Source organism: Gossypium arboreum, chromosome 1, assembly GCF_025698485.1.
Source record: "Gossypium arboreum isolate Shixiya-1 chromosome 1, ASM2569848v2, whole genome shotgun sequence".
Lineage (NCBI taxonomy): Eukaryota > Viridiplantae > Streptophyta > Magnoliopsida > Malvales > Malvaceae > Gossypium > Gossypium arboreum.
The window spans coordinates 108,517,709-108,537,123 of NC_069070.1; the positions used below are offsets into that span (position 1 = coordinate 108,517,709).

The 19,415-nt window shown below is 35.1% G+C and overlaps 3 protein-coding genes across 6 annotated transcripts; 1 reads left to right on the forward strand and 2 right to left on the reverse strand.

Moving 5' to 3' along the window:
* The first annotated feature begins 2,984 nt into the window (after positions 1 to 2,984).
* Positions 2,985 to 7,101, forward strand: LOC108480388 (poly(A)-specific ribonuclease PARN). Its single transcript, XM_017783373.2, has 7 exons — positions 2,985 to 3,463; positions 3,923 to 4,053; positions 4,158 to 4,486; positions 4,693 to 4,803; positions 5,225 to 5,351; positions 5,433 to 5,703; positions 6,059 to 7,101. The coding sequence occupies exons 1-7, from the start codon at positions 3,114 to 3,116 to the stop codon at positions 6,894 to 6,896; spliced, it is 2,157 nt and encodes a 718-aa protein (XP_017638862.1). The 5' UTR covers positions 2,985 to 3,113; the 3' UTR covers positions 6,897 to 7,101.
* A 362-nt stretch (positions 7,102 to 7,463) lies between these two features.
* LOC108482258 (probable L-type lectin-domain containing receptor kinase S.7) lies at positions 7,464 to 9,884 on the reverse strand. The gene has a single exon (XM_017785376.2). The coding sequence runs from the start codon at positions 9,709 to 9,711 to the stop codon at positions 7,735 to 7,737; it is 1,977 nt and encodes a 658-aa protein (XP_017640865.1). The 5' UTR covers positions 9,712 to 9,884; the 3' UTR covers positions 7,464 to 7,734.
* Positions 9,885 to 10,573: 689 nt separating this feature from the next.
* Positions 10,574 to 18,877, reverse strand: LOC108483656 (uncharacterized). Of its 4 annotated transcripts, none has more exons than XM_053030130.1 (11): positions 18,500 to 18,877; positions 14,942 to 17,832; positions 14,777 to 14,839; positions 12,899 to 14,255; positions 12,409 to 12,758; positions 12,149 to 12,322; positions 11,627 to 11,796; positions 11,437 to 11,528; positions 11,253 to 11,365; positions 10,816 to 11,124; positions 10,574 to 10,714 (listed from the first exon to the last, which is right to left on the reverse strand). In XM_053030130.1, the coding sequence occupies exons 1-9, from the start codon at positions 18,660 to 18,662 to the stop codon at positions 11,325 to 11,327; spliced, it is 5,301 nt and encodes a 1,766-aa protein (XP_052886090.1). In that variant the 5' UTR covers positions 18,663 to 18,877; the 3' UTR covers positions 10,574 to 10,714; positions 10,816 to 11,124; positions 11,253 to 11,324. The 4 variants fall into 4 exon arrangements, with proteins under 4 accessions (XP_052886090.1, XP_017642654.1, XP_017642655.1 ...); XM_017787165.2 differs by having other exon boundaries at positions 12,878 to 14,255; positions 18,500 to 18,871; XM_017787166.2 differs by having other exon boundaries at positions 10,574 to 11,124; positions 18,500 to 18,871.
* Between the last annotated feature and the right edge of the window lie 538 nt (positions 18,878 to 19,415).

Genomic DNA, 19,415 nt, shown 5'->3' on the forward strand with positions numbered 1-19,415 from the left:
TTCAGGCCAATGATTCTCGGTTCGACAGGTCCAATTAGTTCGATTGAATAAATTATTAAGAATAGATAAAATTGATTCAACCAGTTTGACTGTCGGTTCTACCGGTCCAACAAATTCAATTGGTTCACAAGTCAACCAATATGACCCCTTTATTTTGAATTGTTACCCCGATCAATTACCAATCCAATCAGTCTGACTGGTTGATTCGATCCAGTTCCAAAAACAGTGACGAAGCTTCACGTATTTAATTTAATACAATATAAATATTCAAAATTTTTATTTATAACATATTTTTCACAAATTTAATTTTAAACCCTTAACTTTTAATTTATACCTAAGTTCACTTGTGCCTAGTGCAATCGATCTGACCAGCTGGTCCAGTTCGATTTTAAAAATAATGACGAAACTTCATGTTTTTAATTTAATACAATATAAATGTTTAAATATTCAAAAATTTTATTTATACAATAATTTTCACAATTTTAATTTATAAACTTATGACTTTTAATTTATACTTAAGTAAGTCCATTTATTTAAGTAAAAATCAAATTATATGATTTTTATTCAGGTTTAAACAAAATATAAATGATTTGTATAAATAATACGAAAAGTTTGGGAGTTTTTTCTTTTTAAATATTCTAACCCAAAAATTTATAAAAATATAAAAATAGAAATTACATTTTGTTGATTAATGAATAATTCCAAAAAAATATATCTTTGAAAGAATATGTAGAAACAATCAATCTTTATCCTAAGTTGTTTGTAACAAAATGGAAAAGGCATTTTCTCATTCAAAATTAAAATCTTCATAATTGAACTAGTGGTCAAACTAATAATATTATCGATTTGTTGGTCCAATTGGTTTGATAAGTATTATCAGTTCAACTGATATGTCTGGTTCTACTAAATAAAATAAAAAATTGTTCAATTGTCCAATCAACCGATTCTCATATCAACCATTCTAACATTTTTCTCTATATTGATATCCTGACTGATTCCAGGTTTGATTAGCTGGTCCAATTTGATTCAAGCAACGATGTTCAAAATCTTCCTAAATAATTAAATTTAAAAATATGTTTTAAGACTTAGGATTACTTTAAATATATATATATATATATATATAAATTTTAATTATCCAAATAATGAATTCAAATTAATTCAAAATCTTGAATTTCAAATATTTTAATTAAAAAATTAAAATAGTGAATTTATAAATAATAAATTTTAAAATTAAAATTTTGAAATTAATTCCCAAAGTGTTTAGTATAGCTAGTTATGCCATTGATTTTATTTCTTCAATTTTTTTAGTTTTTATTTTATGTAATATAATTAGTAATATAATAATTATTTTAAAATTACAACAATAAAAACATCAAAACATAATGAACCTTAAATAAAAATAATAATGAAATTTGATCTTTTCTTTTAGTCATTTTTATAAAAATTATAAATGTTTGAATCGGTATCACTTAGGGACTATGATACTACTTAAAGCATATAAGTCACTATGGGATATGATATCGCTTGAGCTAACTAATTAACTTGTTACACATAAATATCTACTCCTATTATATTAAACTTAACCTATAATCACCTTACACGGAATAAGATATAATTTATATGGATCTCAATAAAGACCTTTATATACACTTTGAGGATAAAGATAACACAATTTTTATTCTTATTTCTTTCTCTCAATTAAGTTTCGTAGGACAACTCAATCACTCTTGACTTTTGATCTGCCAACTGAATTCTCTCCAACCTTTTTCTTACATTCTTCTATCAACAATGATAAAAAATACAAAATATTTTTATTGGTTTAAAAGCTTTTCAAAAATTCATATTATATATAAATAGATAGATAAATAGGGAGTTTATTGTACTAGACATCCTCAAATCATGGTTCTTATTTTAAATTGGTCTTTAAACTTTAAAACATTCTAATTACATTATTAAACTATCGATGTTATATCAATAAAGTTTTTTGTTACTAAAATCATTAAATGATACGTTATATATTATGTGACATAATTTAAAATAAAAATTTAAAAAATAAATATTGCAAGAATCTAGTTTTAATGTTTTTGAAGCTTAAAACTAAACTATCATTCACTCTCTTTGTTTTTCCAATTTTAGTTTGTTTTAATATTTAATGTTAAAAGTTAAATGCAATACTTTACTTTTTGTTTAAGATTTTATTTTAAACTATGTCACGTTATAATTTATGTGTCATTTAATGTTTAAATTAACGGTTTCATAATAAAAGATGCGATTGATATAATATTAATAATTTAAGTATACAATTAAAATGTTTTAAAATTTGAAAGAAATTTAAAATGTGCAATAATGGCAGAGTTTAATGGGTAAGTTAGTAATATATGTCAATTTTGGAAGATAATGGAGAAATAGATCAGTTTTTGTATATTTAAAGAAATATGACGATTTTATATAAATAAAATAATAAATATGTAACTATAAAATAAAAAAATATATTTTATATATATCATTATATTAAAAATATTTTTAATTCATAACTCATTTATTTATATATATAAATTAATAAATATGTAGTTATATAACGAAATTATATATTTTTATATTTATTATTGTGTTAAATATATTTTATTTTAAACTAATTTATTTGATATACTTGTATTTATATATATTTAATTATTAAACAAAGCACATTTTATAAAATACGTTTTCAAATACATCAAGATAAAATACTTATTGTAGAACACATTTTCATTTATCTCTTCAAAATCATTTTCCTAAATTTAAAAAATCATAAATCCTTAATTATTTCTCCAAAATCATTTTCCTAAATTTGAAAAAAAAAACCATAAATCCTTAATTATTTTAAAAAAAATGTCATTTTCTTCAAATTTACTCGAGTTTCATTGCGGAAAATCCCAAAATTTTACCTAGGAAATTAAGAGAAAAAAAGAGTAGATAAAACGACATCATTTAGCTTTTTACGGCCGATAACTTAAAAGCTTAAACCCCAAGGGGCAAGGACCCAGTGGCCCAATAACTCAAAACCGAATCTCCTTTGTCCGCTGCCCTTCTAAAATCCCACCCGCCGTCGTCGCTGCTGCCACCGTCATGCTCTCATGAACACCACAAGACACTGGCCCCAGAGGGCCTTTATCCTCTCACGTGCGCTATCACGTGCCTTTTCCGACACCCCTTCCCCGACGTTCCCTCTGAAGCACGTGACACGATCCAACTTCGAATCGGCCCTCGTTGAACTCCGTTCGCACGTACGAGCTGCCGATTTCGTGGCCATCGACATGGAAATGACGGGGGTAACTAGCGCGCCCTGGAGGGAATCTTTCGAGTTTGATCGGTTTGATATTCGGTATCTCAAAGTCAAAGATTCCGCTGAGAAATTCGCTGTTCTTCAGTTCGGCGTTTGCCCTTTTCGTTGGGACTCACTTAAGCAGTCGTTCATTGCTCACCCGTTAGTTTTATATTCCTCTTCATTTGAATTAACATTTTATATTTGTAAAGAATGTTACCCGCGTGAAATTTTCTCCTTTTCTTTTTCTTATATATTTATTTGTTATACTTTATTGCTGATGCTATTTCATGGTGAAAATGAAAATAAGGGTCTTTGTTGTTCGTTTGAGAGGGGAAAAAAGGTTTTTGATGGTTGAATTTAGCTTAGTTTGAACTGTTTTAGTGTTTGATTGATGATAATTAAGAGAAGGGAAAAAAAGGGCAATTTGAGCCATTTGTAGAGAAATTATTTATGGAAATTGGCGAAGTTAACAAAGAGAATGGACTGTGGTTTAAATTCACTATAATTGCTATGAGTAGGGGAAGTATGATAATTGTATTGCTTCCCTTTAATTTGAACATTTTAATCTTTGAATGATGTTTCTTGTAAAGGAATTGAACTGTCTAATATCCTTGGCAGGCACAATTTCTTTGTATTTGCTCGTCAAGAAATTCCACTTGATAGGACCTCTTATGAATTCCTTTGCCAAACGACATCAATGGATTTTTTGGCTAAATATCAGTTTGATTTCAACGCTTGCATACATGAAGGTACTTTATCTTTCATATCTCAATTCTTCATTGTTGCCTTTATTGCTTGAGTTACAGTTTCTGAAACCTGTGTTTTGGTCTTACTTTGAGAATTTGCATCTCAGGTATATCTTACTTGTCCAGAGGACAAGAAGATGAGGCTCGTAAAAGATTAATATCACCTAAAGGAGATCAGTTAACACATCCGTCTCATAATTTAAGAGAAACTACGGACTTACCGTTGGTCCGAGTGGCTGATGTTCTCTTCACTGAAAGAATGAAGAAAAGATTGGGTGAATGGCGTGATGATTTATTACAGAATAGGGTAGGAGGGCCTCAAGAAGAAAAGGTTCCTGATGACTTAAATCAACAATTTCGGACAGTTTTCTTCAAGATGTGTCCTGCTCTGAGTTTGGATGGATTCACTTCTCACCAACTTAGTCTGATACGAATGGTATATGGTGTTACATCTCTCTCGAATTTTATTTGATCTCCTATGTTTAGCCTCTTCATTGTGACTTTCATTTGGAAAGATTTTTGAAGACCATTTTATTCTTGTATCATCAATATAGTGTTGATAAGAATTGTCTTTTCATTTTTTATTTATTTAAATCTTTACTGAGGACGTAAGATTATATCCGGGGAACTGAAACCCTGCAGGTCACAAGGAAGCATTTCAAAGATCTTACTTATGTTTGTTTTAACGGTGAAAGTACTTCAGAAGAGTTAGTAGTTTATACAGACTCAGAGAGTGATAAAGCGAGACTTATGGTAAGACACAATACTTCTGTGAGGAAGATCTGTCTGTTTGTTCCATATTTAGATGATCAGCATTCAACTGTTTTTAATACAAAACACTGTTTATATGTTCATGTTAGAAATCTTTTAAAGCATAGAACTGTAGACGCTTTTCTGTTTGTTTTCTTCCCTAGGTAGAATGGTTCCTTATTTGGCTGGGAAATGCTTTCTAAACATTTAGCATCATGAGTGGAGTAAACGAAGAAAAAAAAAGAAGAGAGAGAGAGTTTCAATGCATTGATGCTGGTATGATGGGTATATTATGCACAAACCTGACAGTGCCGGAATTATATACTGGGGCTATGTAAATGGAAGTATGAATCTGACAGCTGCATTTGGTGTGGTTTCTTTTGCATGTTGTGATGACTCTTCTCCTCTGCCTGGTTCTATGTAGGAGGAGGTGAAGAATGATCATCATAGAAGGGCAGAAATGAAGATCAATGCTGCAGTAGGGTTTCGTCATGTGATCGATCTCCTTTCTTCAGAAAATAAGTTGATTGTTGGTCACAATTGCATCCTGGGTATGAATATCAGTCACAAGTTATATGAAGATGTCATATTAGTCAGATAGATTACTGAAGTGTTTTTCTTTTATGATACAGATATTGCTCACGTACACAGCAAATTCCTAGCTCCTCTTCCTTCAACAGCTGAAGAATTTGTCTCCTGCGTGAACAAATACTTCCCAAGTATCATTGACACCAAAATACTTTTGAATGCTGACTACACATTACAACGAAAGATGAAGAGATCTAGCACATCATTATCCTCAGCATTTTCATTATTATGCCCAGAGATAGCTCACGGGTTTACACGTAATGTTCTGTCTTATGAGCCATGTGTTAAGGTTGAGGTCCACGTGGATGAAATGAGGTTTGCCTTCGCTTCCCAAACTCTCTAAATTGAATTGGTTAAAAAGCCCTTGATTTATGTTATCATAATAGCTTAAAACTTTCCTTTCTATCCTTCCCTTTTTTCTTCCTCCTCAAGTTCTGTCTAGTTTTGGAATCTGAATTGTAGAGCTTAATATTAGCTCACTTTTTCATATTTACGAGATCTAATTCTCCTGTATCACCCCGTAAGGTTAATTATCTAAACATGGACACTTTGTAATGGCTGTTAGCATTAATAACAAATCATTAATGCTACTCTTGCTGCCTCCCCAAGTTGAGTAACAACTTGGATGTCCTTTTAGGCTTTCACACTAAAACATAGCCTTAATTTGCAGGTCTTCTAATTGGAACTCTGGAGCCAAGCATGAAGCTGGTTATGATGCTTTTATGACAGGCTGTGTGTTTGCCCAGGCTTGCAGTCATCTAGGCATTGACTTTCAGCTTCATTCTCCTTCTGAAAATCTGACCCAAAATGAAAAGCTGCAGAAGCACATGAACCTTCTATATCTGAGTTGGATTAATGGAGACATTATTGATCTGAGGACTGGTAACCGGTCTGCAGAGTTGTCAGGCTCTAATATGATCAGAAAGCCATATCGAAAGATTTTATTTAAGAACATCCTTTTACTCTGGGGATTCCCTTCAAAACTGAAGCCAAGTATGATAAGAGATTGCATCTGCAAAACCCTTGGTCCTACCTCTGTTATTTGTACATACGGTATAGATCAAACTGCAGTGTTTGTTCAGTTCAGCAAGGCAGAGTTGGTATCAGACTTTTTGAATTTGAAGGAAACTCTAGAGCAAAGTAACGATGCAATTTCTCATTTGCATCCTCTTTCACAACTTCTGGAAGGTGGAAATACCCATGCCGCTAGTTATGAAACTTATAAAGAGATCTGTGCATCACCTATCTCGAAAGTGTTGTTTGCAGATCAAGCAGAGGCTGTTGGCATCAAATGGAAGACCGAATTGTTACCATCTGATAAAGAAGAGAGCCATGACAATACTCGTTCCCATCTAGAAAGTGCAATGGATAGTCCACAGGCTGTTGAAAAATCCAAGTCAAGGAACACCGAGGATGTAGTAAATGATTCATCGAACAAACGGTTTTGTGACGATATCATTGATTCATTTCTTAAAGTTGAAAAGATAAGAAGAACCACTAATTTGTAACTCAAGCTTAAAGCTTAAAGGCAGTTTTGAGCTTTTTTTCCACACTTCATTGTGAATCTGTATGACATTTAGAGTTCTTATACAAATATTAGGATTACTGAGTTGGAAATGAGGATCACATTTTGATGGCAACTTTTAGGCCATCTTCTGTACATTAACAGTTTGCCTATGATGTAAATTAAAATGCTGATTCAATTTTTTGTCACTGGATTCTGATTCATTGTTCCTTTGTTTTAGCTTGATCAACCTTTCTAGATGAATAAACTTACCAGAAGGGATTGCTACAAAAGTATATACATTGTAAGTATTCAATTTTTTGTCACTGGATTCTGATTCATTGTTCCCATGTTTTCTAGCTTGATGAACCTTTCTAGATGAATAAACTTACCAGAAGGGATTGCTACAAATGGAAGTATATACATTGTAAGTATTTAAGCAACCGAAAGCACAAATGAAACCAATTATGAACCCAAGAATCACCTAGCAAAAGCTCTTATGTTAAATAAGATGCTAACATCAGCAAATACATAATGAAAAGGAACATGCCTCCAAGGGCAGTCAAGAACATTTCTCTTCATTTTTCTCATCTTATTAGATGAAGGAACATGATAGATCAGAGTAAGTTTATCTCAAAACTTAGAAATATATTTTCAGGTTACAGCAGAGACCACATAGTTCAATACAGTACTTTTGAACTCAGACTAATGAACTCCTAGTCTCAAAATAAGGAAACTAAATTGAAGTAATACTATAATGTAGGGTCCTAAAACAATCAAATAATTGTGCATATTAGAAATTTAAATCTAACTCTAAGTCAGCTTTGAATTCCTGCTCACCCTCAAGCAGTTGTTTTGCTTTCTTCGTCATCTGAGACAAGGTCTTCAACAGTTAAGCTACAAGAGAAAGTGAGACTTGGTTTCATCTTTGGCACGGGTATAGGATCTGCCTCATTGTTAAGTATCTGAAGGACTCTCCTAATTGAAGGCCTCTCAGCACTATCAGGGTGTGCACAGCTCAAACCTACAAGCAGCAGTTTCCTCATATCTTCCTCCTTGAAAGCCCCATTTAGCCTTGTATCAGCAGCTTCAATGATCCTTCCCTGACCATACAATCCCCACACCCAATCAACCAAATTCACCATTTTCTGGCTGTTTACTTCTCTCTCAATTGGCCTCCTACCACAAGCCACTTCAAGAATAACGACACCGTAGCTGAAAACATCCGTTTTCTCAGTCGCTTTCCCATATTGAAGATACTCAGGAGCAAGGTAGCCCATGGTTCCTGCAGTAAGTGTTGAAACCGGGCTCTTGTCATGATCCCTCAACCTTGCCAATCCAAAATCACCAAGTCTTGGATTAAAGTTGCCATCAAGCATTATATTACTTGTCTTAATGTCTCTGTGAATGACTTGTTGTTCACATTCTTGGTGCAGGTATGCTAAGACAGAGGCCAATCCAATAGCAATATTTTGCCTATGGGACCATGTCAACAATATCCCATTCTCAGGTTCTGGATGAAGCAGCTTATCAAGGCTTCCATGAGGCATAAAATCATAAACAAGTAGCAATTCACCTTTCTCAGCACACCAACCTTGTAGCTGAACCAAATTCTTATGCCTCAAACCAGCTATAATGGACAGTTCAGCAAGGAATTCAGTTTTCCCTTCGTGGGAGTGTTTCGATCTTTTCACCGCTCCGATAGCCCCCGAAGAAAAGAAAACGGCCTTATAAACATTTCCAAATGCACCACGTCCTATGATCCTACTTGAGTGAAACCCTCTTGTGGCTGCATACAACTCTTTGTATCTAAACTCCCTTGGTCCAGTCAAAATCTCTGCTTTCAAACACTTTTCTACTTTCATACCCTTCCATTTCTTCACAGAAACATAACCAAAAACCGCAAGAACCACAAAAAAGAAAGCTGGACCAGCAATACCAAGTCCTAAACCAAACTTCTTATGGTGTTTTTTGGTAGAATTTGAAATAGGAATGCCTGTTATTGCTGATACTGAACTCTCAGATACATTATGAGGATGTGATCTTGATCTCACAGGCAGGAAACCAAAAGTCCTGAAACTCCAATTGTAAATCAAATGAACTTCAGTACTCCCTTCTGTTGAAGCTGAAAAACCAACAAACATATCATCTTTAAGGTAGTGAGACAAATCAATCTCCAGAGATAACAATGGGGTTGGAGGCTTTACAGTTGAATAACTCAAGAAAACATTCAAAACCCTCAAATCATTCTTGTAATCAATCCAAGCAGTAATCAAATTCCCACTCTTTAAATCAATGTTTTGCAACAATGCATCAGCTGTGATGATTGAATCGAGCTCGTTGATATCCAAACCGACATGATTCCCATTGGGATCATTGAACTCGGTATCAAGCTTAGAATCAAATTCAACGGCTAAAAACCTGGTCTTGGTCGGTTGTGAAGAGTTGACAAGACCGAGATACCCACCGGCACTGCCGAGAGTTAGGTTATCAGATGAAAGAAAAAAGGTTAAGCCATCACCAAAAGAGGTTGGGTTGAGATTGTTAATGGAAAAAGAGAAACTTGTTGAGAAAGAAGCAGTGATATTGGATTCTTGATCAAAGAAACGAATTGGGTTTTCATAGATAAGGCTGCCCGAGCTTGAATAAGGAACACCAATCTCCCTGGTGAGGCCTATGAGGCCGCCATTTTTAAGATTGGAATCGCCGAGAAGGGTGAGGTTCCTGACAGTGAAGAAAGGGAAATCAAAGGAGGTGTTTTCAGCTGAGGTTAAGAGAAGAAACAAGGAAACAAGAAGGATCCTTGGCAATGGCAGCATTGTTTTGATTCTTGGACCGGAAAAGGAACAGTCGAACAAGAAGCTCTTGAATTGTTTACAAAACACAATGCATGAGAAAGAAAGAGGGAAACGTGGTTTAAACGGTTAGAAAATAGGCGCCTGTGGGGCTTTAAAGAGAGACACAATGACGGTCTTTTTTTTTTAATATATATAATATTTAGTTTAAAATAATCGTGTATTATTGTATAACGGTTAGGAAGGTTGAAGGTGGCTTATATATTCGCCATGGCGGAAACGGTGTAGTTTTATTATAGATTTGACAGAGTAGAGAAATGAAAAAGGGATTTCTTTTTTTTTTTGGAATGGGGTTTTGAAAAGTGACCGTTTTTAAGGTGATTGGGGGCGTATATGTTGGACTGGTGAATTCTGACAGCCATGTGACTGAATTCCCTTTCTTTCTTTAAAGCCGAGCAAGTTCACATTTGACCCAATAATGATGAATAGACCCAACTCCTATATATATATATTGGTGATAATACAGACCCAACCCCTATAATATAATTGATGGGGTTTGAATAGAATAGAATAGATAACAATTCAAATATATATTATAAACTCTTTCAAATATATATCATTTTATTTTGTTTCAAGATATACAAGTGAAAAAGTAAAAAGAAAATATAAATTTATAAAATGGAAAATGAGTGGAAAAAGATTTGAATATAAACTTTTAAACTTTTGGGTGAAATCAGATTCCGAAGGGATATATTCTTTCGTTTTTAAAGTTAGATTTTCTTTATGCAACTCAAACGGCAACATAGAAAGTGGATCAGAATTGGTGTCAGCTTGAAAAAGAAAGGAGGCCGTGCCAACTAAGCCGACAAAACAATGAAATCTGATATTATTTTGGAAATCAATAATATGATTGGGTCCAATTCCAAACCTTAACCCAAATCCAAATCCACGTCATTGAGCCGTTACACGAATAGAAAATTTTAAGGTTGCGATGCTCCAACATCATCACATCACATGTTCATTCTGCCTAAAAAATAAAAACCATTATCAGTGGTATAAGAACTGAGATATTACACCAATGGATTTCAAAGTACAACCAAATAAACAATTTCAACATTCTTCTCCCACCTTTAGTGCTTATAAAGGTCCAAGAACTATTCATTTTGGGCCTCTCTAGGCTTCAAATTATAAGACATTGCTATCATCGCAACTGCTTCCATGGAGCTCAGTTTATTCACTGTTTTGTATCATTAAACAGTGAGAGACTGGATTAGAAGAACAGTCATTAGCATATTGGCGACTTGGAATTTTGCCAGGTGTAAAACAGTTAGCATAACTGATGCCGGCACAACTACCATTTACATCATTTGTCACATTTTTCTTTTAGTTTTTAAAATCTCCTGCTTGTTACTCTTCCAAGAAGTCTCTCTACTCGCTCTGCCACAGCAAAAGAAGCAACAATTTCATTAGAGGGGAGGGTTTTAGGAATAAACATTATTTAAAACATTTTTTATAAAGTGCTAGTTGCCTTAAAAATGGTAGTCAAAACTGAAGAGACGGTGTACCTTTCTATTCATAGAAGAGCTGTCATTGAGTCGGCCGAAGATACTACGGTTTTCAAAACTGTACCATTCAATCTAACTCACTCGATATTGCTGGAGCTTTCTTGGCAAGAGAACTATTTAAGAGAACGACTGTTAGTCCAATTGACCGACATGGTACAAGATTTATGGTTTTTATGATAATCACCTTCAGAAATGCTACAAAAGCTTCCTGGGGGGAATATTACTTCTGGATCTAACCGTTGCTGGGAAGCGACAACAAGAGCCACACGATTTTTACTGCAAAAATCACCAAGAGTCAAACATCATAATCATCATTATGGAATGGTGCATGTGTTCCACGCCAGATTTTAGGATGACCAAACTAAGTCACATACCTGGCCCATGATGGAACAAATTTGTTGTTCGGTTCATCATCGTCTTCATCTTCATCGTCAGAAACCTTGTATGGCGAAATATCATATGATTGTTCCTGGCTTGTATCTGCAATCAGGCTATTGTTCCCTCTTCTTCTATCCATGGTGCTCATTTCAGTCTCCACATCATGCTTGAATAAAAATAAATATATTAACAGACATTCAATTAGTAAAAGAAACATCCAAGAGATGGTTTAGGTTAAGCTGGTATTAATATAGCAAGTAATCCAAGAGATGATTCCATCAGTCTGCTGCAAATTAACCTAAACACTTGGATAAGAAAATCTCACTGCAGACGTTGCTTTCTCTTTTGCGTTTTTACATGGTGAAAAACATATGTTATACCTTCTCAATACAAGCTGAGATAATACTTTTAGCATTTTCTCCATCATAAGACAACACGCTCCAATCCAGATGGTTTAGCAATAAAGAGACCTAACATTTAGTTGAATATAGCAGTAATACCGCTAAAAAGAACTTTACCTTTGTATTGTTTTCTTCAATAGCTGTGCATGCCTTTACAGAAGTTGAAGCAACAGCTGTGCTAAATTCCATCTCTGACTTTTTTCCTTCATTCCCGCCTGCTATTTCTTTTTGCACTTTCTTATGTTTTGCTGCTTCATCACTAGGACCCTTCGTTGTTTGTGCTCTCTCATCCTAAAACAGAGATCCAAAGTTAATGCCATTCTACAGAAAGGCAAACTTAAAATACAATATCTCCTTTACAACATAAGGGAGTTTACCGGGGCTTGGCACTTTTCTTCATTCTCATCCTTCTTTGAACGCAACTTCTCTTCAGGAGCACGCTGCTGCCTCCGTGTTTCATCCATATGTTTTCTCTTTCTCTCTTTCGCCAACCTTTCTTCTTCTTCCCTCTGTCTTTTCTTAGCAGCCATATCAGCCTCTTTTTTCTTCCGTTCTTCTTCTTTCTTTTTCTTCTCAAGCTCCAACTGCCTCAAATTTTCTTGCTCCAACCTTGCTCGTTCAAGTTTTAAGGCCTCCTTCTTCATCTTTCGATCGTTCTCTTTCTTTTCAGCAAGTTTTTTTGCAGCTTCAGCAGCCTCTAGAGCCTTCACTTTAACATCCCTCTTCCCTAAAAGAATTACAGAAAATTTAAAGCATCTGCATGATCTATATGTAGTAGTTTTCATAAAATTCTGTGAAGAAACGAGACAAAAAGAACAGCTGCAGAAGACGTAAGAAGACGATTACCAGTGGTAAGAAGATGATTACCAGTGGTAACGGAAGCTGCTTGTTTTTGCTGAACAATTGGAATGAACGAAGTGACATTCGAAACTATATTATTGACCTTTAACTCCTTCTGTGAGAAACTTGGCCCACCTTTTCTCAGCCTGGTTTTCTCAGATAATTGTGGTTTACTGAACCTGTTACGAAGTGATTCACTTGCCCTTTTGGTACCATTAGCCCCTGGCAGCATACTCCGGTTCTGTTTCAACTTACTTGTGTCTCTCCTCTTGCTGGCATTGTGTTTTCCAACCTTCTGCTTGATCCCGTTCTCAGTCCCAGAGAAGCTGTAGGTTGTGTTCACAGAGTCTAGACTATCTCTAACAGTAAATTGTTCGCTTTCAGAAACTGCTGCAGGAACATTTGGACATTCCTTAATCTCAGCAAGTGCTTCCCTTTTTCCAGAACAAGCCTCAACTTCGAAAGCTGCATCTTCCTCAAATGTATCAACTGCCTCATCCATGTTCTCGTTTTCTTCACTAATGCAGGGCAGGTCAGGATTTAAGCTACCTCGCTTCTCTGAACTGCCAGAGTTCAATGTGATTTTATCCCAGAGTTTACCAATAGGAGAAAGATATGGTTTCTTCCCATCTCCAGTAACTCGAGAACTAGAAAACGGCAAGCAATCTGAAAAGGATCCTCCAAGAAAAGCATTGTTGATATCCTCACCAAAGCAACTGGTGCTTACTTTAAGTTGACCTTTCAAAGCATCATTGTTGAGAAGGGTGCTGTTCAGGTTCATGCATTCTAGAAGTCCATTAGGAATAGACTGGTAAAGATCAGTTGTTCGCTGCCATCTATATGTGGTTGGAAATTGGGATAATGGGGTATGGACGTAAGCAGACTTGCAAAGCTGCTCCAGGAGGCCAGCACGTTCGATTGTAGTCTTTGGAAGGTCCAGACTGTGAAAGCTAATTCCTTCGCCATCAATGAATACTTGTTCACTATCTGTCTGAATAATGAACCCCTCAACTTCTGGTCTGCTTTGTTCAGACATTGTCAAGTCTGTAGGTTGTCGACATGGAGAACTAACACCATCTTCTCCAAGTTGAGATTTACTTTCTTGCTTGCTCCTTCCATCACAAGTAAAATGTTCAATATTGCCAAATTCTGATTTATAGCCAACATTCAATAGTACTTTGTTCTCATCTGCAGTGCATTTCCTTGTTGAACTAAACATTGTGCTGGAAGGATCTACTGCTCTTGTTCCCTCCACTGAGTGATCTTCAATACTTTCAAGAGTCTCTTGTGGCAAACTTGAGATAGAAGTCTTATCAATTTTTTTATGCATAAAGTTGGATGGGGGGCTTTCATTTCCACCATTCTCTTTCCAATTACATTTCCCCTGGCAAGCACAAAATAAGGCATTCGCTTAGCAAGTGTTCAAATTACATGTAGCAAACCTGTGCGATTTATGAATAACCTGTTCCAGATATGTAAGTACGCTATTTATGAAATGAAGCAGTGAAGGACCAGTGAACAATGCACAAAAATTGTAATAGTAACGGAGTCCAAAATAAGCAAGATAAAGAGAATTGAGAATTTAAGATCAATTAGAAGCAAAGAGGAAAGCCAGCCATCAATGACAACCATCTAATGCAATGAAGACAGCAAGCCAAAGCATAATTACAATCTATGACTCGGTATTGTGCGCAAATCCTTTGTCACCTAAAGTTTCTTAAATGTGCCAATTCAAGAGGTAGTATTATCATTGAAATAAAACAATAAAGTTTCATCACAAAGATAAAAGTTGGTGAAAGTGCAAACATTTTATAGGAGGAAGAAATTAGAAGACATCAGTATGAATTTGGAGGTCCTAGATACTAAAAATAATTAAGAACTAAAACTACAGGAATATTAGCATACCGCATTCTGATCTTCTTCATCAGCTAGAAACATATCGACATTTAATAGCATAATATCTTCCCCCTGTTATATATGAAAAGTCATGAGATTTAGGATAAGCACAAGATTATCTTGTACAAGTCAAATTTCTTGATAAAACCCGGTTTCTAAACTAAAGCGCTTTACCTTCGAGCTTGTAGACAAAGACAGCGAATTACTTTGTTGACGTTCAATCTTCCTCCGTTTATGAGACCATGAACCTTCCATGTGGGTGCCAAAGTGTCTACCTGGCTGTATGGATTGAGTTGCAACTTTGTTTTCACTTGATTTTGCATGTTTGTGATCTAGAACGGAATCAATGTCATCAGCAATACATCTTCCAATTGAATCTGCATCTTGGTATTGAGACAGACTTGGCTCCATTTTCTGCTTCAGAGAATGACCCGTAGTTTCTTCAAGTACTGCAACACAAGGATGCTCACTAGCATCACTGGAAGTTGCAGATGCTTTTCTTAGCAGGGCAGGGCTACAAACTCTAGTGAAATCAGTATCTGCCAAAACTGCAGGACAACCACATAAATCAATATTCTGATTACTTGCTTTTTGGGCTGACATCACAGATTTTATTTCTTCAAGCTTCTCATACTCACTAAAGAGATATTCCATCGCTGTATCAGTATTTAAACTAGATCCTGCTGCATCCTTTAGTGAGTTTCCAAACAAATTTTCATTAGAAACTTTCAAGGTAGTTGAAAGATCTTCCATTAAAGGTTTTTGTTCAGAGATTTCATTGCTTTCAGGCAGAATACTTCTTACAGCATCCGTAGAAGCCCCAGGTGTTTCTCTTACTAAGGACACAACATTTAAATTAGAAGTTCTGCCCGGTCCAGATGTCTTGTTCAAATCTGTTTCGGACTCTTTCTCTTTTTCTCTAATAGCTTCTTGGTTCAACAGCTTTTCCTGGGATGGGTTGTATTTTTCTTGGTAAAGATCAGAAGTTACTTCATCCAGCTTATCTGCACAAGGTAGTGGTGTAAGAAACCTTTTCTCCAATGAGTTGATCACTTCTTCACGCTCTGATATAAGACTAGAAGCCTCATTCAAGGTGCTCTCTCCCAAATCATCAAAATCAAGTTGCTTGGGTAACACCATCATAGCAGACTCAGAGTGTGGGCTCGTTCTTACTGTTTCCAAGTCAACTCTGTCGTGCATATTCAATGTTTTTGCAAGAAGAGGATCGTTAACACCATTCAAGTTAGATGCAGAACTAGCTGAATGAGTCTCAACTAATTCATCAGAATCTGCATCAGTGTCGGCAACAATTGTGTCACATTGATTCAATTCAGCAAGACCACTGTCATTAGCACAAGGAAGGGGATTAACTTGAGTACCAGAAACATCCTTAAATTCAATTCCTTTGGACCTGCCTGATGACTTTGCGTATGGCGGCTTATTGGAAGCTTTTGATGTGGACTGTTTAACTGCAGACTCCAGAGCATTAGAAGAATCAACATGTTTAAACATATTTGCACTACGGTTAGCTCTTGATCTGGTACTACCATCATTATATTGGTCTACAACAGTACTCAGCTTTGTATGGTTGTCACTTGCAGTGGCCTTTATTCCACAACATTCATCAGTGATATCACAAGGCTTAATCAACTCCTTAAGATCATGAGTAAGGCAGGCCACCTGCATTGATTTGCAAATGCCATCATCAGTGCTGCTGTCAGGATTGCTATCCAACTTTAAATGTTTATTCTCGAAGTTTTGCTGTTGGCTATGACTTCTGGATCTTTTCAATCTTCCTTGACAAACATTCTTTTCGTTACTTTGGGGATCATTTGCTTCCTTGGAACCACAACTTCGAGCCGAGATAGCAGAAGGCTTTATTGATTCCAGTAATTCATCAACAACATTGTGCTGACCATCACACTTTGCAACATCAGAAATTTTGCCAGCACATGAAAACCCATTAAGAGACTTGGGAGGTTGGGCAGAATGTCTAACTCTTTTGATGCTAACAGAGTGAATGCTTTTGCCTCTTTCCTTGCCCTGGCATTGACCTCTTTCTTCCTTTTCTACTATACAAGTTACAACATCAACTGGTTTGACAAATTGCAATAACTTATCAGCAGCATCATGCTGTAATCCTGATTTGTTAATGGATTCTGTAAGCACAGCACCATCCTGCTTTGCAACAGAAAAACTCTTGCCTGCACCTGGCGGACTATAATCAGATTTTGGAGGTTGAACAGAACTTCTTGACCTTGTGAGTCTACCAGAGTAGATATCTTCACCCTTTGCCTTGCTCTGGAGTTGACCTTCAGTTTTCACTCCTAAACTTCCAGCATGAACAGGTCCCACAAATTTTGATTCCAATAACTCTTGAAAAACACCAAGCTGTTGTCTTGATTCACTGATGGAGTCTGTAAGTACCACATCATCCTGCTTAGCAACAGAAGAAGTGTTTCCTGCACCTGAAAGCCCACTCATAGACTTTGAAGGTTGAACTGAACCTCTTGATCTAGTTACTCTACCAGAATAAACATTTTCACTCCTTCCCTTGCTCCTGCATTGCCCTCTCTCTACCTTTTCCACCTCATGAGTCACAACAATATCACTAGATCTAATCAATTCCAACTTATCCACAACATCTGACTGTAAAGAAGAAAATTCGGACCCTTTGTTTTGATTATTGGAAGAATTACCATTCTTCTCACAGCTTTCATTGTTTTTACATGCTTTTGCACTGTTTCGATGCTCCAAAGCCCGTTGCCTAGACTTAGATCTCTGGATTCTTGCCAGTGATGAACAATGATCAGGACAAACATCTGACATCATTCCATCTCTACAATCTTGAGGAGGAGAAGTAACACTAGGGTCCAGCTCATCAACTTTACCAGGAAGGCACTGATCTAAGCCTTCATTTGAAGCATCAATTCGGGAGCATAAAATATGGGGTAACTGAACGTTATCAGTTGTAACAACTGGCTGTTGATACAGAGAACAGTAAGGAATTGAAGCCTGTGAATGTGGAAGTAGGAGCCCTTGGATAAGATCTTCCTTATTCAACTCTGTAATTAAAAAGTAGACACTACCTTGTTTAAAAATCCAATAAATTAGCTGTTTACAGATCATAGACACAATTTAGAACACTTGCGATATTTAGTTACAAAATTGAACTGCAATCAAGAATTCTAAAGGAAAGGGCTTTTCTATCTTTCAAGAGGCAAATTTTCAATGGTTAATTCAAGTTTATGTACTTGAAAGTAGGGAAAAAAAAAACTTTTTTCTCTTAAAAGAAGTTCAATACTTTGAAAAATTCCTGCAAACATTTTCTAGTAAAAAAAAAGAAATAAGCATTACAAACAAAACTATTAATGTAATTAAAAGGTAAACTCATGACATACTGATAACGTAGTATTTAGTGGAATTTTGCTCCTAATAGAAATTTAAAAAAGGAATATTAAGAAAAAATAAGGACGCCATTGTTAAAGAGCACTTCACATCGATTATGCGTAATAAGACTACATTTAAGAAAAGAAAAAAAAAACAGAAAGAACCAGAAAAAGAAGAAGAAATTCGACGATTCCAACGGAGAAAAATGAAATGTACGCATTAATTAGGAAACTGAGACCATATTATTTTAGATAATTTTGAAATGAAGTAAAAATGCACTTAAGTAAAATTTCAAGAAAAAGGAAAAATGAGAAACATAAAGCTGAAGAAAAAAGAGATTACTGGAAGTAGAAGAGGAGAGGAGCCAAGGAGGTGGAACAAAGCCATCGATGAGACACTTGGAGGCGAGTTGATGATCGAAGAAAAGGATTTGCTGCTTCACGTGGTCGATTATTCGATTCTTCCTCTCGAAGATCTGAACCAACACTTTCTCAATTGTCGACATTTCTCTTCTTCTTCTTCTTCAATAGCAACGAGTTTCAGTTTCCATTTACGGCGAACAAAATTAAAGAAAAAGAAAATGGAATTTTTTAATTGACTATGAGAGATCGAGAGAGATACAGACCAAAGGATGATGGATCCAAAGAAGGAAAGAAAGAAAGAGGAGATAAAGCGCGGTTCTAGAATTTGAAATTCAGAGGGTGAATCTGATAATTTCTTGACTGTTCGATGGCAAAATAGGTATTTAGCTATAACCGAACGACGTCGCTTGAGGGTAATCCACGTCAAGCAGGCTAGGTGATCATCAAAATATATATCCTCCGTATACCTCAACTAAACTATCACTAATTTTAAAATTTATTCCTTCAAACAAGTTTAACACAAGACAAAAATAATAAATACGCTAACAATATTAAATTGAAAATATAGTAAAAAACAAATATTCATGATAAAAACTAAATTAAAATCATACATGTCGCTTATATATATATATATATATATATAACAATTACAATACTAATGGTAACACAACATAATTTAATAGCGATAAAAAAATCACAAAATTGTTATATTATATCTCGAATTATATTTTAATTTTTATTAAAATAATAAATTAACTCATATATGTTAAGTGAGTAAAACAATCCATCTGTTAAAATTTAGTGTTTATATATAACATATAATAATAAATTTAGTATTTAACCTTTATATATTTATTTAATTTGACCCTCAATCTTTACACATATATAAGGTATTG